The 23,131-nt window shown below is 34.6% G+C and overlaps 1 protein-coding gene across 1 annotated transcript in view; it reads right to left on the minus strand.

Annotated features, from left to right (window-relative positions):
• Nucleotides 1-23,131, minus strand: part of MDGA2 (MAM domain containing glycosylphosphatidylinositol anchor 2) — an 826,502-nt gene that overhangs the window by 209,862 nt on the left and 593,509 nt on the right. The window contains exon 7 of the mRNA XM_047767260.1: nt 21,232-21,561. Within this exon, the coding sequence (XP_047623216.1) occupies nt 21,232-21,561 (330 nt within the window). The remainder of the gene's footprint in view (nt 1-21,231; nt 21,562-23,131) is intronic.

A 23,131-nucleotide genomic window follows, 5' to 3' on the forward strand; every position in this document is an offset into this window, starting at 1 on the left:
TTCCCTCTTATACTAGATTTCAATTTGGTCACAGTAATGACACATGGAGGTAAAATATTGGAAGCATTTGGAAGTATTGAGTAGTTTGTCCATGCTATGGCTTTCCTCTATTATCAGTAAAAAAAAAAAAAAGACTAGTTGGTTCTACAATAGAACCTCCATATGGATCCATATTCTAAGATCTGTTTTTTGTTTTGTTGTGTTGTGTTTTGCTTTTTAGGGCTGCAGCTGTGGCATATGGAGGTTCTAGGGCTAAGGGGTCAAATCGGAGCTATAGCCACCAGTGGCTATGCCACAGCCACAGCAATGCTGGATCCAAGCCGCATCTGCGACCTACACCACAGCTCACAGCAACGCCAGATGCTTAACCCACTGAGTGAGGCCAGGGATCGAACCTGCAACCTCATGGATCCTAGTCAGATTCGTTTCCGCTGTACCATGACTAGAACTCTGAGACTTGTATTACTTATAGTCTTGTTGGTAAATCATATATAAAACAGGCACTTATTTTTAAATGTCATCATACCATGTGGTAAGTCTACTGTTTTTGTCCATGATATGAATAAACATTAAATACATCTTTTATCATACTCTGTAAATCAAAACTGCCTTTTTTGCACTGATACACACATTTGTTTTTACTGACATCTATAATTAACCAGGAGATGCTAATACAACAGGATTGACAGTGTTTTACAAACCTAGCAGCAGAGCAGAAAGCAAGCATGCATTAAAAACAAACATGAGGTTAAAATACCATGGCACTTGCATTTGGAAATTCTAAGGGGAAATGTGCATATTCGCACGTGCAAGCACACACATGCATAAGGCTTATTTTTAAAGACTTATCGAAAATCTGATTACAATGGTATTATTAGTTATCTGAAACATATGGAGAGAAGCAGGATCCTGAAGGGTAGCAACTCTGGAGAGTTCAGAATTAGAAGATGGAGGACATGCAGTGCCATTCAATTAGGAAAACAGGTTTGGCAGCAAACAGTTGTGGCTGTTCCAACTTCCCTCTCCCAGCAGGTGTTGCTATGGCACAAGAATAGTCTCTGAGGGATTCAGTGGAACACAAAGTGTAAGATGAAAGAACAAAACAGAAAATCATTCTCTGAGTGGCATTCATATTTTCCCTGCTACAAAACCTACAAGGCCAGTTGCAAATGAATACAGATTCTATTCTTGCTGCCTCATAAACAGATAAGTGAATGGGACCTTAAGCTAGCATTGCTTATGTAGCATTTGCTTAAGTTTATTTTTCAAGTACCTCAAACTGTTATGAGTACCACATATTTTGGTTTTCTAATTTGAGCTTATAATAAAATATTTTCTAGAATCATTAATATAAATTTGTATCAGTAAGACAATTTTCTGCTGACATTTTGGGGAAAAAATAGGAAAGCATACTTTCTTTTCTGTGTTTAACCTCCCTTTCCCAACTTACTGTGTTTCTTATGTGCTGAAATATAGAAATGAATGATGTTCACAGGCTAAATACATAAAGTCTCACACGTGAAAAATTTGCTTTTATGGAGACAATTAAGCAAAAAAATTAGGACCAAGACAATTCTGCTTGCTAGTAACTCAAATGTTGTTAACATTTTAGCAGGCTAGGAATGTGGATTAGACTGAGAATGCTGGAAGGGACATGGACTGCAAAATAAGATTTGCTTTTTTCTGTAATAATAGATATAATATTTATAATATTACATTAACTCAATATAATTATTAATATTATATATTATATTACATAAATATAACATTAAGTATATCAGTATACTAATTATTATAGTAAATAAATGATATAATATCTATACTAAGATATGATAGATATTATAATAGTCAAAATCAAATAAAGTGCTAAGATATTTAATTACCAAGATTTGATTAAGTTATCTGATGAAAAGATATGAATCTACGACCATATCTGGGAAATAGGGGGCTGATTCCTCAACCTAACTCTCTGTGGTTAATCAAGTTCTATTTCATGTTTGGTTTGTGGGTGATTTTTGTTTCTTTTTTTTTTTTAATAATAGAGTTATTTTGTGTATAAGCAACTGACTGGGGATTTCAACTTTAAAACTTGAATACTAAATTCTAAACATGGATTACACAAACTAAAAGTAAAAAGTAGGAAAAAAAATCCTGTAGCCTAAAAGCTAGCTCAGAGATTTCCAAATTACTGAAATTCTATGTTCCACAAAACACTTGTGTTCTTGCCTACTCACTCTTAAAGATGGTGCCATGATTTATCCAGATACATTTAAATGTGTGTATAAATGCAATACCCCTTAAATTAACATTTTAAGAGTAACAAAAGCAGAACTACATATAGGAAAATTTGTGCCCTTGGTTGAAGCTATTACCAATTCATTTTAATATACATTTTGGAACACCTTAAATAGGTAAATATGCAAGAGAGATAATTTAGGCCATTCACTACTTTAAAAAATTACGCTATGCACCATGAAAACGGATAAATATGGAGTATTCTTAGTAACTGATAACTGTTCATAATCATTTTTAAATCAGGAGGTCTTTTTAAATTGACAATGTGTTTGGAAGGGTTTTAAGTGTACAAAATGACTAGAAATCTGACTTGGACTCAAAGCCTAACCACTTGCTAGTTGTGCAATCTTGAGTTGTCCTAACCTGTTTTCTTCTCAGCAAATAAGGCTGATGAGAAGGGAAATTCAATGAGAATTTAAAGATAAAATAGCATAATGCACATTAGAGTGTCTTCTGATATTCTTCAAGTACTTCAAGTTGTGCAATATACTTGTAAAGAGCAAGGCTCAGCCCCGGCAGCCTAGATTCAGACTTTAGCTCTACTACTTACTAGCTGTATAACCTTGGCAAAGTTTTCTAACTGGTATCCTTCAGTTTACTCTAAGTGAGCATAAGAGTATCTACTTCACATTTTTTAAAAATAATTAAACATTATAATGCATATAAAATTTTGAGCACAAGGTCTAGCATAACAGTAAACTCTCAATATATGTTATTGTTTTCTCCTCAGTGTCTTTTATTAGGGTTATATCTGTGACTATATTTTATTGTTCTGCATATATTCTACAATGAGAGCAAAGATTTTTTATTCATATCTGTGTTGTCACAAGTACTGAAAATGGTATACATAGGGTCAATAAAATATTTTATCATTAATATACCTATCTATGCATCTATATATCTCATTGTCATTGTCAGCTGTCTTGGAGATATGTGTATATTTCATATGAGGACAGTATTTGAAGAAGAGAACATTTTGGAAAGGACAAGAATAAACCTTTTCAGTCTGAGTAGTCAGAGGCATCTTGCAAAGCCATCCAAAGAAAGAAGGCTGCAGAGTTCTGCCATCAGACACACTAATTTGATCTGTGTGTTTGGATAGTATCATAAAATGGCACATAATACAGATCTCCTAGTTCTTATTTTATTTCTATGAAGTAATGAGGTTTGGACATTCCTAAATACATCTATTCCTCCCTTATGAGGATGACAAAATGTCAGAGCTGTCCATTTTCACAAAGGTCAGGGTGTTGCCATGAAAACCAGGGACCAGTACATAAAAAGGAACAGTCTGATTGGGTTAATTATGTGATTACTTTCCTGTGGATGAAGGAATTCTAAATTAAAAGGAGGGCAAGCTATAAATTATATATCAAATGTGCTTAATGAAAGCACAACTTTAAAGAAATCCACAATGTATTTTACTTTCTAGAGCAACTGTTGCTCACAGTGGTAAACCCCTCAATGCTGAATGGCTAGGAGAATCAATTTACTTCTATAATAAAAGGCCATTTGTCTCCTTGTAGAATCCATGTGACATTGTTTGGCCTCTTAAAATGATCACTCTGAACAATGCCTGTGGTTTACAAATTCTCTAATTACACTACTGATTATGTACCACTGAATCCTGTGGAAATAGATACTACCACCATTTTAATAAACATTATGACATAAAATGAAGCTGGCTCTTTCAGGCTTTGTTAAGAGCAAAATGAAAAAACCAGTGAACACAGTGTTCCATCAACAAATCAGGACCACATGTTCTTTGAGAAAATAGGTCTAATTAACAGATCCATTAGTAGATAACTGGTCAATTAAAAAAATAGGAGGAGGGTTTCTTATAACACATGGAGATTTTATTAACAAATATTCTACATTCTACAAATGTGTGACTGCATTTTATGATCCATTCTGTTAGTCTGTAGAAGTATAGAATGCTACAATAAAAATCTGGGCCTAATTTTAAAACCACATGAAAATTCATATACTGTCATTGATCGGAATGATACACAACTTATTTCAAACTAATAAGTGTGTCAACAGAATTCAGTAGCATTTTTATTAATATGGTTTTACATTGTATTTTATTCAAAAGCAAGGGTATTTCTGTTTAAATGTCAACTAAATATATTTTGTTTACAAGTATTAGTTAGATAGTGTTGGTAAAAGTGGACTACTTATGTTTCATTTACAATGGTTTGTAATTCAGCTAAATGCATTTTAGAGTGCAGACATTCAAACTGCTTATCATTTTATTACTTTTACTTCACATATTTAAATTACCAATATACTTCATACTCACAGAAGCTTGTCTTAAGTGTCCTGAAAATTAAGTGTATTATTAAGACTACTTTAAGTACCCAAAAATATGGGAAATTCTGATTTATTTACCTGATTTATTTAGGTACACAAGAGGAGGCTGTTGCCCTCAGTTCTTCCCTTCCCTTGCAAATCATTTTCTTTTTCTCTTTTCTAAAGCTTTCAGTTGGAATGTAAGCTGTCTCGTAGGCTGACTTTCACCAGATAGAACATCCTAGGCTCCAATTCCTTAGTCAAAGAGGTAAGAAGGCAGACGGGATATGACTTGGGTTTTCTGAGATAGATTCCCTTATCAAAAACACATTTCTCACAGTTTATCTCTGGAGCCTGAAATCTCATTACTTGTGCTCATTCCATTGAGAAGCCATTTGTTTTGTATAAAGAATCTGGGTTTTGTAGTCAGAATTGGCCTGTGTTCAACATTTTGAAATGCTTCAGAATATACCAGTGTTTTGCTTCTTAAATTGGGTGTGGTTATAAATGTGTGTAGACTATTTAAGCTTCATGTTTACAATTCATACATTTTTCTGTTTTTGTTATGCTGTAAAAATTTTTAAAAATTTCACTATAGACAATGTGATCTACACTTGTGCACTGTAAGTATTAATGCATAGTCTAGGGTTAGTTAATGCAAATCATGCCACTTGGGAGTACACACCTCCTGATATGGTTAGGTAGCATTTTATTTTTTTGTTTTATTGTTTGGTCTTTTGTATTTTTAGGGCCACACCTACAGTTTATGAAGGTTCCCAGGCTAGGGGTAGAATGAGAGCTATAGCTGCTGGCCTGTGTCACAGTCACACCAACTCAGGATCTGAGTGGGGTCTGTGATGTACACCCACAGCTCACGGCAATGCCAGATCATTAACCCACTGAGTGAAGCCAGGGATCAAACCCAAGTCCTCATGGATACTAGTTGGGTTCATTAACCACTGAGTCATGACAGGAACTCCAAGGTAGCATTTTATTGTATTTTATTTAGTTTATTTTTTATTTTTTTATTTTAATGATATTTTTTTCCATTATAGCTGGTTTACAGTGTTCTGTCAATTTTCTACTGAACAGCAAAGTGGCCCTGTCACACATACATATATACATTCTTTTTTCTCACATTATTATGATCCATCATAAGTGGCCAGATATAGTTCCCAGTGCTATACAAATGAAACTTCCTACAGAAAAGAAAAGCATGGACTTGGAGAATAGACTTGTGGTTGCCAAGGGGGAGGGGAAGGGAGTGGGATGGATTGGGATTTTGGGGTTAATAGATGCAGACAATTGCCTTCAGAATGGATAAGCAATGAGATTCTGCTGTGTAGCCCTGGGAACTATATTTAATCACTTATGATGGAGCATGATAATGTGAGAAAAAAAGAATCTATACATGTATGTGTGAATGGGTCACCTTGCTGTGCTGTAGAAAATTGACAGAACACTGTAAACCAGCTATAATGAAAAATAATAAAAATCATTATATAAAAAAACAAACAACGTAGCATGTTAAAGACAAATCCTGGGTCCACTTTTTTCTGGAAGCTAGGACAAAGCAAGTATCACCATGTTGAGTTGCATTATAGGATTTTAACCTAGCATAACATTGAAAGTGGTCTTCTTAGGTGAAATGAATACTGCTCAATCTTCATGCTTAAGTTAGAATAGAGTAAGCCCTTGCCCCCACTTTAGTGAGAGGAGTATGCGATGGGCAGTGGGACCTGACAGCCTGCTTTGAAATGTTTTTTTCAGAGTAGGGGAAAGTGTTGTGCCCCACCATCAACAGAACACATGGTCATATAATCCAACCAGAATGTCACCTGAATTCATTTTAGAGTATTTTAGTACCTGCCTACAGAGATCTTTTCACACAAGGCCCTTGTCAAAGGGTATAACTGAATGTCAGAGCTATCTGAGAAAGTATATGGAAATATCCATTCAATGTAAGATACTATAAGCTCTTATACTGGACTTGGAATCTGGGATTGTAAACTTAAATCAGATGTGGCTATAGGAAATAAACAAGTTCCTAAACTTTGGGGTCCCATTTCCTTTTCTATAAAATGGAAGGTACTAGGTAATCTATAAAGGTCCTCAGAATTTAAAAATGGTACCAATACCTGAGACATTTAGAAATATTTTCAAAATGTTTTATAAAATAGGTATCTGGGGACCTGTCCAAGTAACATTTTATTTTCATTTAAAAATAGATATTCCAAATTCATACATATCTCCAAATTGTGCTACCAACATCCCAAGTGTAATGACTTCATAAATTTATTTAATCTCTTTTCTAACCTCATTGATATCTCACACTGATGGATGAAAAATTAATTCTGAAAATTAATGAGGCCTTTTTAATATGAAAATGTATTCATTTGTAAGCAGATTTGGGGGGAAAGTTCTTTGCACTAGTGGTAGTTCCAACTTCTATTTAGAGCTATTGAAAGATTAAACAGCTTTGATTTTTAAGACATTCCAAACTGTAAAATGAAAGCTAGACACTGCAAACAAGTTAAATCACTATAATAATTGTTCTAATGCCAGAGATCTAGGATTCTAGACCTTCTGCTATCACACAGAGCAAAATGGTCACCAAACTATTAGTCTATGGATCTAGCCTCCATAGCTACTTTCTATTTGTTTCTCTGTTCTTCAACTGATAATGGTAACTCTGTAGTGTTGTCTACGGACATAAAAATCTCAAGTATTGGAGATTCCATCGTGGCTGAGTGGAAAAGAATCTGACCAGCATCCATGAGGAAGCAGCTTCAATCCCTGGCCTTGCTCAGTGGGTTAAGGATCCAACGTTGCCATGGTGTAGGTTGCAGATGCCTCTCAGATCCCACGTTGCTGTGGCTGTGCTGTAGCTGTAGGCCAGCAGCTACACTTCTGATTCAACCCTTAGCCTGGGAACTTTCCACATGCTGCAGGGGTCCCTAAAAAGACACAAACACACAAAAAAAACCCTCAATTATTATCATCATGATATCAGCAGTGAATCTAATACCACTTCCCACACCTCTATATTCTCTTCTAGTCAAAAGTTCCAGAGTGAGTCTTGGTATTGTAGCTCTAAATTGCATACCCTGACCAGGAGTTTGGGGTTAGTACATGCAAACTAGTTCATTTAGAATGGATAATCAATGAGGTCTTACTGTACAGCACAGGGAACTACACCCAATCTCTTGGTAGAGAACATGATGGAAGATAGCATGAGAAAAAGAATATATATACATGTATGACTGAATCACTATGCTGTACAGCAGAAATTGCTGCAACACTAAATCAACTATACTTTAATTAAAAAATAATATACCCTAATTTACATTCCATTCTCAACTATAAATTTGATGCAGACATCTATTCTTCATCAGTTAGTGAGTATAATTTTCATAATTCTTTAACTCTAGTAAATTATTGACAGTTACTGTAATTTTTTTGGTCATGCCTGTAGCATGTGGAAGTTCCAGGGCTGAGGATCAAAGCTACGCTACAGCAATGACCTGAGTCACAGCAGTGACAATGCTGGATCCTTAATCCCCTGTGAGACCAGGGAGGAAAGTCCCCAAATATTTATTATATTTTTAAGTGCAAATTATGTAACTAATGGTGTTCAGTTCTCATTAGGTTAGAGGAATCTCTATTCAATCATTTAAAACTCAAATCGTTTCTATGTCTCCATTGCCTGCATTTTTAAATGGATGAAGGCTGTATAAAATGTAACTTGAGCTTTCCTATTTCTCATTGACCTGCTCTTGTCTCAGTGTAATCTGGGAACTTGAAAAAGTGTTTAATTCTTCCACCTGAAGAAAATCCTCAACACATGACACAGTATTAGACAATAGCTAATCAACCACTGTTAAACTATCGCTTGAAGGTACAACCTTTTTTCTGGTAGTTGAGGAAAAAAGTGTTGGATATTTTAAGATGAAAGTTGGAGAAAAATTTAAATCTAATTTCCATAATTAGATAGATTGAATTTTATGTGAGGAAATTCTAATACAAAAAATAATTAGTGTTTATTCAACTATTATAGAAAATAGAGAATTTAATGCAGCTAATCTTTGCATTTATGATTTCCCCAAAAATAAGCAGTAGAAATATTGATACAATTTATACTTTTCAAAACAACTTATAACTTCCTGACAAGGCCAACTAAAAATGTTTCATATATTCCTTCTCACTTCTTTAAATGATCTAATTGAAAAGAGAATTAGTATAATTGTTACTATCTGTAAATCTCTCTCTCATTCTCTATCTTCTTTCTACACTCCCTTCCTCTTTTGATTCCCAATCCTTTCACTTGAAGAAAAATAAGAGTTCCCTTCCACTATCAAGATCCGTGCAACAAATATTAAAGTACTTGAGACAACTATAATCTTTCACATACCTCTTCGTGCTGATGAAAGGTATTGAAGGCCCTAATGATGCTATAAATACAGGAAGTTTTCCACTGGATATTCCCCTCTTTCACACAAACCAAGGAGGTCTTTTTCCTTGATTGCCAATGACCATTCTTGTTTTCATTTTCTCATGGTTTCTGCTTTTCCCACGAAGCCCTTGAATATTTTTTTGTCTTTGCTTCATAGTTTTTTCTTGGCTATGCTCATTCATTTCTAATTAATACAATTGCTATGAACTCCATGGTTTACTTCAGATCTTTCTGTCAGTTATCAAACCCTATTTTCTAATTCACAAAAATTCAAGGATGTCTTACCAACCTCTCAGGTACAACTAATCCCAAATAAATTTGTTTCTCAAAGCTTTCCTAAAATCCCTCATTCTAACCTAACATCTCTCACTCAAAATGTGGTATTACCATATTCTGAACTGTGGTATAATATTTTGGAATCATAGAATCATAATATAATTTGAGAGGGATGGAAGAACTCATCTAAGCAAATGGTTTTTGACTATTTGTGTTTATTTTATTTTTTTACAGGTAGTTCAGGATTTTTTTATAATGATTTTATTTTTTTTTCCATTATAGCTTGTTTACACTATTCTGTCAATTTTCTACTGTACTGCAAGGTGGCCCATTCACACATACATGTTCACCATTTTTTTCACATTATCATGCTCCATCATAAGTGACTAGATATAGTTCCCAGTGCTACACAGCAGGATCTCATTGCTTATCCACTCCAAAGGCGATAGTCTGCACTATTAACCCCAAATTCCCAGTCCATCCCACTCCCACCCTCTCCACGTTGGCAACCACAAGTCTACTCTCCAAGTCCATGATTTTGTTTTCTGTGGAAAGATTCATTTGTGCCATATATTAGATTCAATATATAAGTGATATAATATGGTATTTATCTTTCTCTTTCTGACATACTTCACTTACTATAAGAGTCTCTAGTTCCATCCAGGTTGCTTCAAATGGTATTATTTTGTTCTTTTTTAGGGATGAGTAGTATTCCATTGTGGATATATACACCACCTCTTCCTAATCCAATCATCTGTTGATGGACATTTGGGTTGTTTCCATGTCTTGGCTATTGTGAATAGAGCTGCAATGAACATGTGGGTGCATGTGTCTTGTTCAGGAAAGTTTTGTCTGGATATATATGACCAAGCATGGGATTGCTAGGTCATATGGAAGTTCTATGTATAGTTTTCTATGGTACCTCCATACCATTTTCCATAGTGGTTGTTCCAGCATACATTCCCACCAACAGTGCAGGAGCGTTCCCTTTTCTCCACACCCCCTACAGCATTTGTTATTTGTGGACTTATTAATTATGGCCATTCTGACTCGTGTGAGGTGGTATCTCCTGGTAGTTTTGATTTGCATTTCTCTAATAATCAAGGATGTTGAGCATTTTTCCATGGGCTTGTTGCCCATCTGTATAGCTTCTTTGGAGAAATGTCTATTCAAGTCTTTTGCCCATTTTTCAACTGGGTCATTGGCTTTTTTGCTGTTAAGTTGTATAAGTTGTTTATATATTTTAGAATTAAGCCCTTGTCAGTGGCAATGTTTGAAACTATTTTCTCCCATTCTGTAAGTTTGTTTTTTTGTTTTGTTTTGTTTTGTTTTTATTTATTTATTTTTTGCTTTTTGGTTTTTTTAATGGTTTCTTTTGCTGTACAAAAGCTTATCAGTTTGATTAGGTCCCATTGGTGTATTTTTGCTTTTATTTCTGTTGCTCTTGGGAGACTGACCTGAGAAAACATTTGTAAGGGTGATGTTAGAGAATGTTTTGCCTATGTTCTCTTCGAGGAGTTTGATGGTGTCTTCTCTTATGTTTAAGTCTTTAAGCCATTTTGAGTTTATTTATATGCATGGTGTGAGGGTTTGTTGCAGTTTCATTGATTTACATGCAGCTGTCCAGTTTTCCCAGCACCCCTTGCTGAAAAGACTTTTTCGCATTTTATATTCTTGCCTCCTCTGTTGAAGATTAGTTGACCATGGGTGTCTGGGTTTATTTCTGGGTTCTCTATTCTGTTCCACTGGTCTGTCTGTTTTGGTACCAGTACCACACTGTCTTGATTATTGTGGCTTTGTAATACTGCTTGAAGTCTGGTATAATGAAGCATTTTCCTTGGTTTTTGTTCTTCAGAATTGCTTTGGCAATTCTGGGTCTTATGTGGTTTCATATAAATTTTTGGATTGCTTGTTCTAGTTCTGTGAAAAATGTCATGGGTAATTTGATAGGGGTCGTATTGAATCTTTAGATTGCTTTGGGTAGAATGGCCATTTTTACAATATTAATTTTTCCAACCAAGGAGTATGGAATATCTTTCCATTTCTTTGAATCCCCTTTAATTTCTTTGATTAATGTTTTATAGTTCTTGGCATATAACTCTTTTACCTTCTTGGTAGGGTTTATTCCCAAATATTTGATTTTTGGGGGGTGCAATTTTAAAAGATATTGACTTTTTGTATTCCTTTTTAAATATTTCATTGTTAGTATACAGAAATGCGACTGATTTCTGAATGTTAATCTTATATCCTGCTACTTTGCTGAATTCGTTGATTTGTTCAAGCAGTTTTTTGGTTGAATCGTTAGGGTTTTCTCTATATAGTATCATGTCATTTGTATACAGTGACAATTTAACCTTTTCTCTTCCAATTTGGATACCTTTAATTTCTTTTGTTTGTCTGATTGCTGTGGCTAGGTCTTCCAATACTATGTTGAATAAAAGTGGTGAGAGTGGGCATCCATGTCTTGTTCCATATTTTAGTGGGAAGAGTTTCAGCTTTTCTCCATTATTATATTTGCCGTGGGTTTGTTATAAATGCCTATTTGTGCTTAATACCATGTGCATGTGTATAAGTTGGTAAACTTGAGTCAGAATCCTTTACCCAAATATAGTCTTAGATAAAAGTCCTACATATAAAAGATATATGTTTTGCTCTATATGAAGTTTGAAGGGAAATAAAAAGGATAAATGATCAACTTGTTACTTCCTTTCCGCCTGAAGTTCAGTAGCCCTTGAGAATATTTTTAAATCTCTCATTGACTTTGGAACACCATTTGGAATCAGTTACCCAGCTGATCCCCTTATTCTACAAGATGGAACGTTTTGAGGTCTAGCCAGACCCGAGGTCACAATGCTATTAAGTGGTAAATTTGGGCCTGGACCCAAGTTCAGGGCTCTGCTCTACACTAAGCTGCCTGCTGTCAGTCAGGCACTCTCTCAAATTGACTTAAAAGCACTGGTCACTGACTTAACTGCCCCTTAATAAGGTTGTGAGTGTCCCAGAGCACCTCATCTGAGTCCTTTCAATCTCTTCAGCTGAATAAGTGTTTCCCCTCATCACACCATACACACTCCAATAGGCAGACTTCTTCCTTATGTTCCTTTTTTTCCTCATTCCTTTTCTTCAAACTCTTTCTTTAAAAAAAAAATCCTAAAGCTGTGGTGGACAGAAAAGTAATGTAAGATATAAAGTAGTTAACGGACTTTCCAGATGTAGTTTATGAATGAGACATGCTTTTTCTACTAGTTAAGTCTTCTGTATTTTTCCTCTCTCATCTGACACTTCCATAAAGTAATGCATATCTACCTTGCCTTCGCTTAATTCCTAATAAAATATTTCTGCCTTCTCTCTCACATTATGGCTAAATAACTCACTGAACACCTCTGCACAACACAAAAGAAGTCTACACAGTTGGGGAAACAGAGGAAAAGTTTTCTTTGCCCAACTCCTGATTATGAAGCTTCTGGAATGCTCCTGAATGTCCCCTCTATTTCTCCACCATTCCTCCTCAAACCGTCCCTCTCTGGAACCCTACAGATTCATCCAGTGAATGGATCTCCCAAACACCAGTCTGAGCAACTTCTCCCTTGATAAAATTCTGTGGTCATTCTTGATGGCGCAAAGGAGTCTAGTTACACTCATTTCTTCTAACATCAATTGCCACATAATCCTTACTCCTAGTCCAGCTCAGATGCCACCTGCTCTACGGAACTCTTGCTGACTAGATTTCATAATTTCATCCTGTATACTTTCATTTTACTCTGATACTTTATAAAGCAAATACTATTAACAAAAATTTTCAAGAGTATGGGATATTAAATCCATTATGTATTAGATCTTGTTGTCCTATAGCTCCTTTCCTACAGCAGCTGTTTAATAAATATTTGGGGGGTTGAATGTGCACTACATTTCATGAATTAATCCCTTAATTGTGGATGACATCACTATTTAATTTCTCTTTGCCATATCAGAACACTATGCATTATTCCTACTTGTGTTGTCAGATAACCTTGTTTCTCAAATTTAAATTTCCAACTGCAATCTCCCTCCTCTAAAAACAGATTATTTATGGCTTAGAGCTTGTGAAATAAAGGTCAGAGATACCAAATGGAAGGAAAAATACCAATGACTTAAGCTGTAAATACTGTGTTCATCTCTTGTGGTGGGTTTTCTATTTTTATTCAGAAAACTTCAGAAGTTTCAGGATGTCTCTGTAAACTGCTGTCATTGATCTAACACAGCTTTACATTTTTATTTTGTGTAATTTTAGCAGTTTTTCTTCAGGAATATTTAACACACTCTAATATGGCTTTCGGGAAGCCTTCTGGAAGTATTTTTACTCTGAAAATATTCAAGCATGGACTTTGGACTATTTGAATGATTGGTATCAATAGGCAACTGGACTTTAGCTCCAAACACTGTGATCTTCATCAGTGCTACCTGAAGCCAACTGATAACAACAATAATAATACAAACAATAATATCTGATGTGGAAAACTGACAATTTCTCAAACTTACTTTAGTGTGAGTATAACCATTTTCAGAAAACTTTGCTATTTTTCTTTTATTATGTTAAAAATAGAATTTGAATACTCATTTAAATGGAATCCAGGCAAGTCCCTTAACCACACCCAACACTTCCAAATAGTTGTATTTACTTCTATCCACCACAGAATAATGCCAGATTAACATAAATAAGCAGAAGAAATAACTCCAAATTATTAAATAAATTTTTATATAAAAACTTAATTTAAGGAATAAAATCTATTTTGTAATAGGCAATGTTAAACATAAAATATTCTTGGTAAACTTTTATTTACCTAAATATAAATTTTATAACTCTGCCTACCATGTAGGCTGATATTAATACCATTCTCAACTGAAATAGTGGAAATGAAAGGAATTAGCTCTCTCTATGTGTATGCTACAGTCCAATATTTTGTAAGGAATGTTCCGTGTATATGGTCAATAAAAACAATATTTTGAAGTTTATTTTTCCTCTGGAAAGTTCATTAAAAGCACAATAGTAATTTAAGGGTCTAAGAAACACAGTAAAGACACCTGCTAGCCACATTTATTTCCAGCCCCAATGTCATAGGTGAAGAGCCCTTTTCAATGCCTATGAAACTAAAGTGGGAAAGACTGTAGAAGAGATAATTCAATGTTTTTTAGGGGGATAATTTCCCTACTGATGCCCTGCTCAAAACACTATGCTTCTTTCTGACTCTCCTTAGGGACAGATATAATACCCCTTCCAATAAATGCAAAGTCAACTAAGAGAGAGGAATCTTCAACAACTAAAGACTGAATTAATCTGTGTGAAACTGTCATGCCTAAGGCTGATGTGGAAAGCAGCCAATCATCTTTTCAGAAGAGTACACTATTTCATAACCAGGAGACTCTAAAATTCATAGTATTCCTCTTTTCTTAATTTTTTTTATTGTTTCCTCAGCCATTCAAAAGTTAAATACATATACATAGAAACAGAGATAAAAAATAGATAAAAGAGTTCACAACCAGAATAGAGGCAGCAGGATAAAAATCTTCTATGCTAGAAATGAAACTTGAGCAACTGCAAAGTAATCTCAGCACAATTCTAGAGCTTGGACATCCTAGCAGAGAATGATCTGTTGAACAAGGAACCCAAGTAAAACACAGTTGACCCTTGAACCACATGGGTGTGCACTGTGTGGGCTTTCAATACACAAGTCCTATAGTACTACGTGATCCTGGGTTGGTTGAATCTGAGGATATAGAACCTCAGATATGAAGGAACCTTGAAAATGGAGTCCTGACTGTAACATTATACTCTGATCTCATACTGCTAAGGGGTCAGTACCCCTAACCCCCATGCTGTTCAAAGGTCAACTGTATACAAATAAATGGGAAATTTTTAAAAAAATAAGATTTATGCCTCAATCCTTAGAAAATATATTAATGTTTGGATAGACAAACAACAGTTAAATGCGGTTTCACCTACTTTCCTAGCAAGTTCATAGAGTTCAGCTTTGTTGGGATTTTATTTCTTAATTAATAGGCACTACACTTCATTCCAATAAAACAAAGCAGTGTCCATTCATTTTGTTGTCTGTGGCAGCTTGACTACTGTAACAGAGTAGAATAGCTGCAACAGAAACCATATAGCCTGCAAGGCTGAAAATAATTACCATTACACCATTTACAGAAAAAGACAGCTGACCTCTGTTCTCCATCATGAATTTGGAGGTCATGGGTTGAATCTCACAATTATGGAGTCAAGGGAGAAAATGAACTTTTCTCTGTTCAAAAGATCAAGAACCTATTATATAACTTCTGACTACATGGATCACTGCCTGGTCGTACATATGTTAGTCTTACTTATGACTTCCTCTTATATAAAATGACTTCTGGGAGTTCCCATCATGGCGCAGTGGAAATGAATCCAACTAGGAACCATGAGGTTGCGGGTTCGATCCCTGGCCTTGCTCAGTGGTTTAAGGATCTGGCGTTGCCATGACCTGTGGTATAGGTTGCAGACACGGCTCAGATCTGGCATTGCTGTGGCTCTAGCATAGGCCGGCAACTACAGCTCCAATTAGACCCCTGGCCTGGGAACTTCCATATGCCATGAGTGCGGCCCAAAGGACAAAAGACAAAAATAAATAAATAAATAAAATGACCTCTTACATAACTCATTGAAGTTATTCTATAAAAATCTCATTTTTAATCTGCAAGATTTCATGAGTTTTTACTCCACTTTAATTGGAAAAGGGCAAAGAAGCAAATCCAATTAGGGTGACAATCATTTGTCTTTTGTTCTCATGTTAATTCACTATTCTTATTAGTTGTGTACCATAGTCATACATTATCAAGAACTTTCACTTCACAGATGTGAATACTTGTACAGATGCTTAACTATCATAATTATACTAACTAGTCAGGTAGTCAGCAGCGAAGCCAAAATTTCAAACTAATTTTCTCAATGTGTCACCTCCTCTGTGTACCTATGCTTGTGCCACATCTGGTTTAATCCTCTAAATCTCACATCATTTTCTGCTATATAAAATGTTCCTGTACTTTAATAAGGGAGGGAAAAAATCATCAAATTTGCATTGAATCTTCTGCTATGTTTGTCCACCAGATGTCTCACTACAGAACTCTACAGATCACCAGGCTCATTGTTTATATTTTCTAGGCATGATAAGGATGCTTCTTAGTATACTATAAACTTGCAAGTATTCACGTCATGCAAAGGAATACATGCAAGCTAAAGAGCACCAAAAGACTTTATGTAGAACAATACTGAAGGAAGCAATAGAATATTTTTCATCAAGCCCTCTGAAATTAAATCTACTATAACATATATTTACATAAGTGAATAACAAACAAGTAACAATGTTTTAAGTTTTGATTTTAACTCTTGCCAAAATCGTATGCTCACATTTACATGCATATTCTACTAAGTATGTAAAGGATTTTTACTTTACAAGATTTAATTGTATTAACTAAAATTTCAGCATGTTTAAATTTTTCTTTGAAAACTTCACAACAGATACTACAATTTTTTTCTCCTTTTTTTTTTTGGCTGTGCCTGTGGCATGTGGAAGTTCCTGGGCCAGGGACTGAACCTGTGCCACAGGAGCATCCTGAGCAGTGCTGTGACAATGCTAGATCCTTAACCTGCTGACTACAATTTTTTAAGTTACCTGTAATCTAGCCATGTAAAATAAAGCTTCATTAATGATAATAATAAAATTGAAATAAACCAATAAAACATGCTTATATTAATATCAGTTAACATTAAAATACAGTAAAAGCAAGAAATGAAGAACACATACTATTTCTGGGACTTTGTTCATCCTATATACTTTGCCAAATGTACCATCTTTTCATTGTCACAATGCTAGTTCCATCAATATTTAAGCCAAATATTTTTTCTGTGAAATTTTCTTGTGTAACACTGACAAAAGTATTCACAATTCCCTGGGAAGTCCGATCAAACTTCAAGTACAGCATCCATCCCACTATACAATCTGTCTAATTTCTAAATCATCTGACAACTGAGTAATGTGACAACTTATACTGTAAGCTCCCTAAGGGCAAGGCCATTTGTCTGTCACCATGTGACACAGAGCCAGATACAGAGCAATAACATAATAAAATAACCTGCAAGAAACTTGAATATTAAATTGGCATACAGAACAACAACTGCTCACAATAAAACAATTTACATGTCTGCAGAACCAAGCAGGAAAAATCTCTCTCATGTTGAATTAATGGGAAAAGAAGACATAATCTGTTATCACATACATCTTAGTTTTTATTATTCAATCAGTTGCATAAGGCAAACTCCAAAATGTATGTAGCTTCCCCCTTCTAAGTTGTTTAAAAATCAAATCATTAACTTTCAAATTTTTTAATAATTCTATAAACTAGGATTTACCTGAGATATTTTGTATTTCAATTTTAAAGTCTATAAAAACATATCTAGAGTTGTGGTTCTGTCATTTAAGGAAACAGTTTTCAAACCATTAGGCAGAAGTACTTTGTGGTACCTCATCTTCATCTTAAAGTTTTCATGTATGTCTCTTAAAACACAGTAACGAAGATTCCCTGTAAGATTTTCTATGATAAACAAAATATTCTAATTTTAAATTCAAAATGTCACCCTAAAACCGCTTAAATTTAACATATATAAGATGTTACATAAGAAAACATAAGAAAACCACTTGACCAATTCTAAATTCAAACCAGCAAAAACAAGAATCTAAAAGGGTCCCACATACTCATTTCTTTACAGTAGTTTCCTTCTCTTTACTTCACTCATCCAATTTGTGGGAATTTCCTCTGAATCTTATTTAGTTCACAGAATTAATATAGTTCAAGATTTTCCTCTTTGTTACAGATTGTTCAATCTCTATCCCCAGTAATATCTCTATATTTCATATCAAAGCATTGCCTTAATTGTAGTCTTCTACTGTGTGGTGATAAAAATAATTTTTATTGATACAAATAGAAGCATACAACCTCTAATCTATAGATCTTCACACTGCACTCTGGTATTCCACTCAACTGTAAGCAAAATTAAACATCAAATCCAATTTCAGCATGAAAATAGAATATGTAATCTCCTTCAGTGACTTATTCTTTATGTTAAACAACATCTTCTGTAGACCTCTCTTTCCCCTACACAGGTCAGTTCCATGAGCATGCCACCTGTGCACCCCTCCTTAGAAGGGACCTGCACTTGCACTTGGTTTAATGTTCTATATCACCATCATGAAATTATTCTAAAGTTCTGAACAAGGGGCACACTTTAAAAAATGTTCACTGGATACCACAAATTATGGAGCCAGTTTTGCTCCTGGGAGTGATAACATGTTAAATGATAGTATAAACTAGTTTATTGACTGAGTCTTTTTTTTTCTCCCCCTTTTTAGGGCCAAACCTGCTACATGTGGAGGTTTCTGGGGCTAAGGGTTGAATCAGAGCTGCTATTGCCAGCCTACACCACAGCCACAGCAACACCCAGATCCAAGCTACATCTATGATTTATGTGGCAAGCAGGATCCTTAACCCAATGAGCAAGGCTAGGGACTGAACCTGCATTCTCACGAACACTATGTTGGGTTCTTAACCTACTAAGCCACAATGGGAACTCCTTAAATGACTTTCTTTAAGTCAGTAGAGAAGTACAAGCTTGGAAAGAGAGATACCAAATGTCTATCTTGTAGAGATAATAACAGGGGGAGGAAAGAAAACCTAAAAAGAAAGCTATGTGCAAAAATTAGCTCATTTTTTGGATTTAATAACTATGTATTGAGTACCTTCTAGGTGCCATTTATTTTTCCAGACGCTGAGATTACAACAATGAACAACACAAACAAGATCTCAGACTTCATAGAGCTTCCACTCTAGGGAGGAGACAGACAATAACCAAGTCTGTCTATGGTGGGCAGGGGACAGAATTGGTCAGCACTTTGGAAGAGGATTTAATATACCTCCTTTATCTTGAGCCCTGTCACTTTTGGGAACCAGACAAACTGATAACAGTTAGAAAACTTTATTACAACTACAATTTTATTACTGAGGCATTTCTTGGGAATTTTCTGCTTTCCTAATCATCTTTTAGCATATTCCTTTTAAGATTTTTGGAAATTTCATGAATCAATGCTTGTCATTTATAATACATAGTTTCACACAGGCTCTATAACAAGTGTATATAAAAATGAATGTTAGAACTCACTTTGTGAATAATTATACAATGCTCTTCGCTCCTCTCCATTCTCCGCTCTCTCTTTTGTCTAAATTTAATAGTATATGAACTGTGCCCCCATCAGAAAAGTCTGTTTAGATAGAAGCATTGATTCTTTTCAAATGAGTTTGTATCAATGGTTCCAAAAAAGAAATAAGCAAATAAAACCAGGCAAACAACTAAACAAACAAAGCAATAGTTGTAATTAAGTGTAGACCAAGTCTGGAAAACATCCGTCATAAAAAAGGATACATGATCATGAATTTTACACAACTGTTCTTACTTTTACAGAAAATATAATATTTCAGATGTCCCCTAGCACACTGATGTAGGCACTCAGTGGATATGTGTTTTAGTATATGTGCTGCCAGAGAGCACATGTGGATATTTGCTGATTGAATAAATTCATAAATGAATGGTGATTGACTGACTATATCAATAGCTTTCCTTAGATATCCTAAAATGAGTCCATCTCCTCGGGCTGGCACTAATTTTGAAGTACAGGTTAGATTTTTTTTTAAAAAAATAGTTACTGCTGTGTTTTGTGTGTTTGATAACTAGAGTATGTTATCTATTCAAACACAAGTATCTTTCATCCCGATAGAACGGAATATCCCTTAGAAATAATGCAGAATGATGCAAAGTAAGCACATTTGGTCAGCCTGAAGTATGAACTATATCCTTTAAGGAATAAAATCAGTCAAGGGCACACTGCAGTTTGGAATTATGAGAAAACGCAAAATCACAGGTCAATCTGTTAACATACAAAAGAGTCAAAAAGCTTCCTGACTGGAAAAGAGAAGCTGGCTATTTAAATTCCCTCAAAAGAGTATGTCTGCTATCTACATTTGTGCAGTATGTTTTCAACACATATTATTCACCCTAGGATTATATAAAAATCCTAAATTAAAATTCAATCTGGTAACAAGCTGGCAAAACAAATAAAGATACGTTGGAGTTCTCCAGATGCATACTGATTGCAGTTCATAAAATCACAAGACTTTAAAACATCCTAAGAATTAAGCTAATGTGTCCTCCTACATTGAGAGACAATTGATGACATATTTTTGGCTTTAATCTTAAAAGGAGAAATTTTAATCCAGTATACTTTTATATTTAGCCATTCTCATCAGGAGGAGATTCTATCACAAGGTTCTTCAAAGTGTTGCATCTGGTTACATTTTTAACATCTGCATCAATGGCTTTTACTGGTGAAAGATACACTTCTTATATACCTTATATTTGAATCTGAATACTCTTAAATTATCCTGGCATTTTCTTCTTAAAACTAAATATTTTGTTTTATTTCAATTTCTAAAAATTGTTTTAAAACTTTAGATATTTGCTACTTAACTTTTAATTCTTATAGTCTCTATAGAGGATTCCTAATTAATAATTAAGAAAAATGATACTATTTAACCAAGAAGCTTCTATCATAGCCAACACTATTAATTTTAATGCACTATTTCTGTAAAGCCTCATGTAAATCTTAATGAAAACAGAAGTAACAATGTCTATAAACATAATATTTTGGGGGCATTTGGAATGTAAGGATTTTGGTTTCAGGAAGCTTTTTGAAAATAAGAATGTTCTTAGCTTGACTGATGACTATTTTGTCTAATAAACATAAAGAAATTATTCCCAATGTGAACATCTTTGGCATCATAAATATGGTTCTTACCTGTGCTGCTGGATATATTAACATCAATACTGATATCAGATATTCCTCCTCCCTTCAGAGATGCTACACATGTGTATGTCCCAAAATCCGTGAATTTTAAATCAATGATGTCCAAGTTTGTCGTTCCCGGGGAGACATCTGGATCAGTCTGGGTAATAACCATCCGCTCAGAACTTCTTAATGGACGACCATTTTTAAACCAACTAAATGTTAACTCCTCAGAAGGAACAGCTTCTACTTGGCAAGATATTTTCACCTCACGCCCAATCTGGATGTTGTCATCTTTGTGATAAGGATCTGGTGTGATCCAAAATCGTCCTTTTTTTAATGCTAAAACATAAAAATTCCATAAGTAGTTAGTGTTACTTTCATAATGTTAGGGATTCATTCACTCTAGGTAATCATCTCTGGGCTGAAATAAAGCAAATCAAAATAAAATGTATACACATTTCTTCAATTTCCAGGTAGTGTGCATATTAATAAACCTCATTCAGGTAATCCAGAAATAATCTAAAGACCTATGTCACTTAGAGACTCTAAAACTGATTTTTATAAATTGGATAATATTTTCCAGTAATATAAAAAATGCTTTAAGTCTATATATGATAAACATTGTTGCCATTGAAGTTTGAATAAATGATGAAATATGTTTATACAAAGTCATTAGGTATTAGAATTAAAAATGATGATATGGATCATTAAACCCAATTTCTTCCCTATGCCATACATTAATTATGGCACAACTCCCTAAATAACTCAAATACTGTACAAATCACATGTTAAAAAATTCTTCTAAGGTTGTATCTACATGCTGGCCAAAGTTAGTTTGGTAAGAATTTAGTCAGTTCATATGCATGAGGCATTTTCGTTTTTCTTTTTTTTTTTTTCAAAAAATGTACTATGACAGTTCTAATGCACCACATAGAGATATTCCCAGTAGAAACTGCTTGCTGGCTATCTCATCAGATGACCAAAAGAATCTTTTAGCAGATGGCTTGGAAAACATACTGTGTTTGTATCCCAGCAGCAGTGCTTTCTGGGTCTGAAATCTGTGCTTCAGTTTTCACTGCCTGAGTCAATAATGATGACCTACAAGAAGCTGCATCTATCTGCTTCTTAAGGGCTTGAGTTCTTAATTTTGAATGATCCATGACATTCAAGATGGAAAACAGTTTTCTCCTTTTTATGGCAGCAATAGTCTTATACACACAGTTTTCTCTTTTCCAACATCCTACTCGTGCCCCTCTCCTGTAACATTACCATTCCTAGATGATGAAATGTATCATATGCAGTAAAGCATAATCATCAGAATAAAATATCGCTCATTCCCTATTAAACCTAAATATATGATGACACTGGGAAAAATGATGTCGATATGGGGGGACCTGCAGAAATTGGAGGCCTCCTAATTGCATTCTGGGTAGGCTTTCCTGAATTTAACTTAATTTTCCTTAGTCCAATAAAGGCCAGGACATGTAATGGAAATCTGAAGAATGATTTAAGAATGCACTAGAGATTGATACATTTTTTATCTTAAAAAAATTTTTTTAATTTTCTTTACTCTCCAACCCTAAATATTTTCATCTGCTTTCTTGTTTACATCTTAATAAGGAAAGGCAAATGAATATCAAAACTAGTTTTCATATTTTTTTTTCAAGAAATATTTATAGAGCTCCTGTTCAAGACTGGATGCTAGGCAAGGACCTCATAATAAGAGATGAATAAAAGAGACATAATCTTGACCATCAGGTATGGCAAATTGTGTACTCATAAATTATAGTCTTACTTATCCACCTAATACATATGATACTTATGTATAAAAAAACCACCTACTGCATAGATATGAAATGTATAAGTTTGAAGAAGTCTGAATATCAGAGTAGAACCTCCAAAATACTGT

This window comes from Phacochoerus africanus, chromosome 2 (assembly GCF_016906955.1).
Source record: "Phacochoerus africanus isolate WHEZ1 chromosome 2, ROS_Pafr_v1, whole genome shotgun sequence".
Lineage (NCBI taxonomy): Eukaryota > Metazoa > Chordata > Mammalia > Artiodactyla > Suidae > Phacochoerus > Phacochoerus africanus.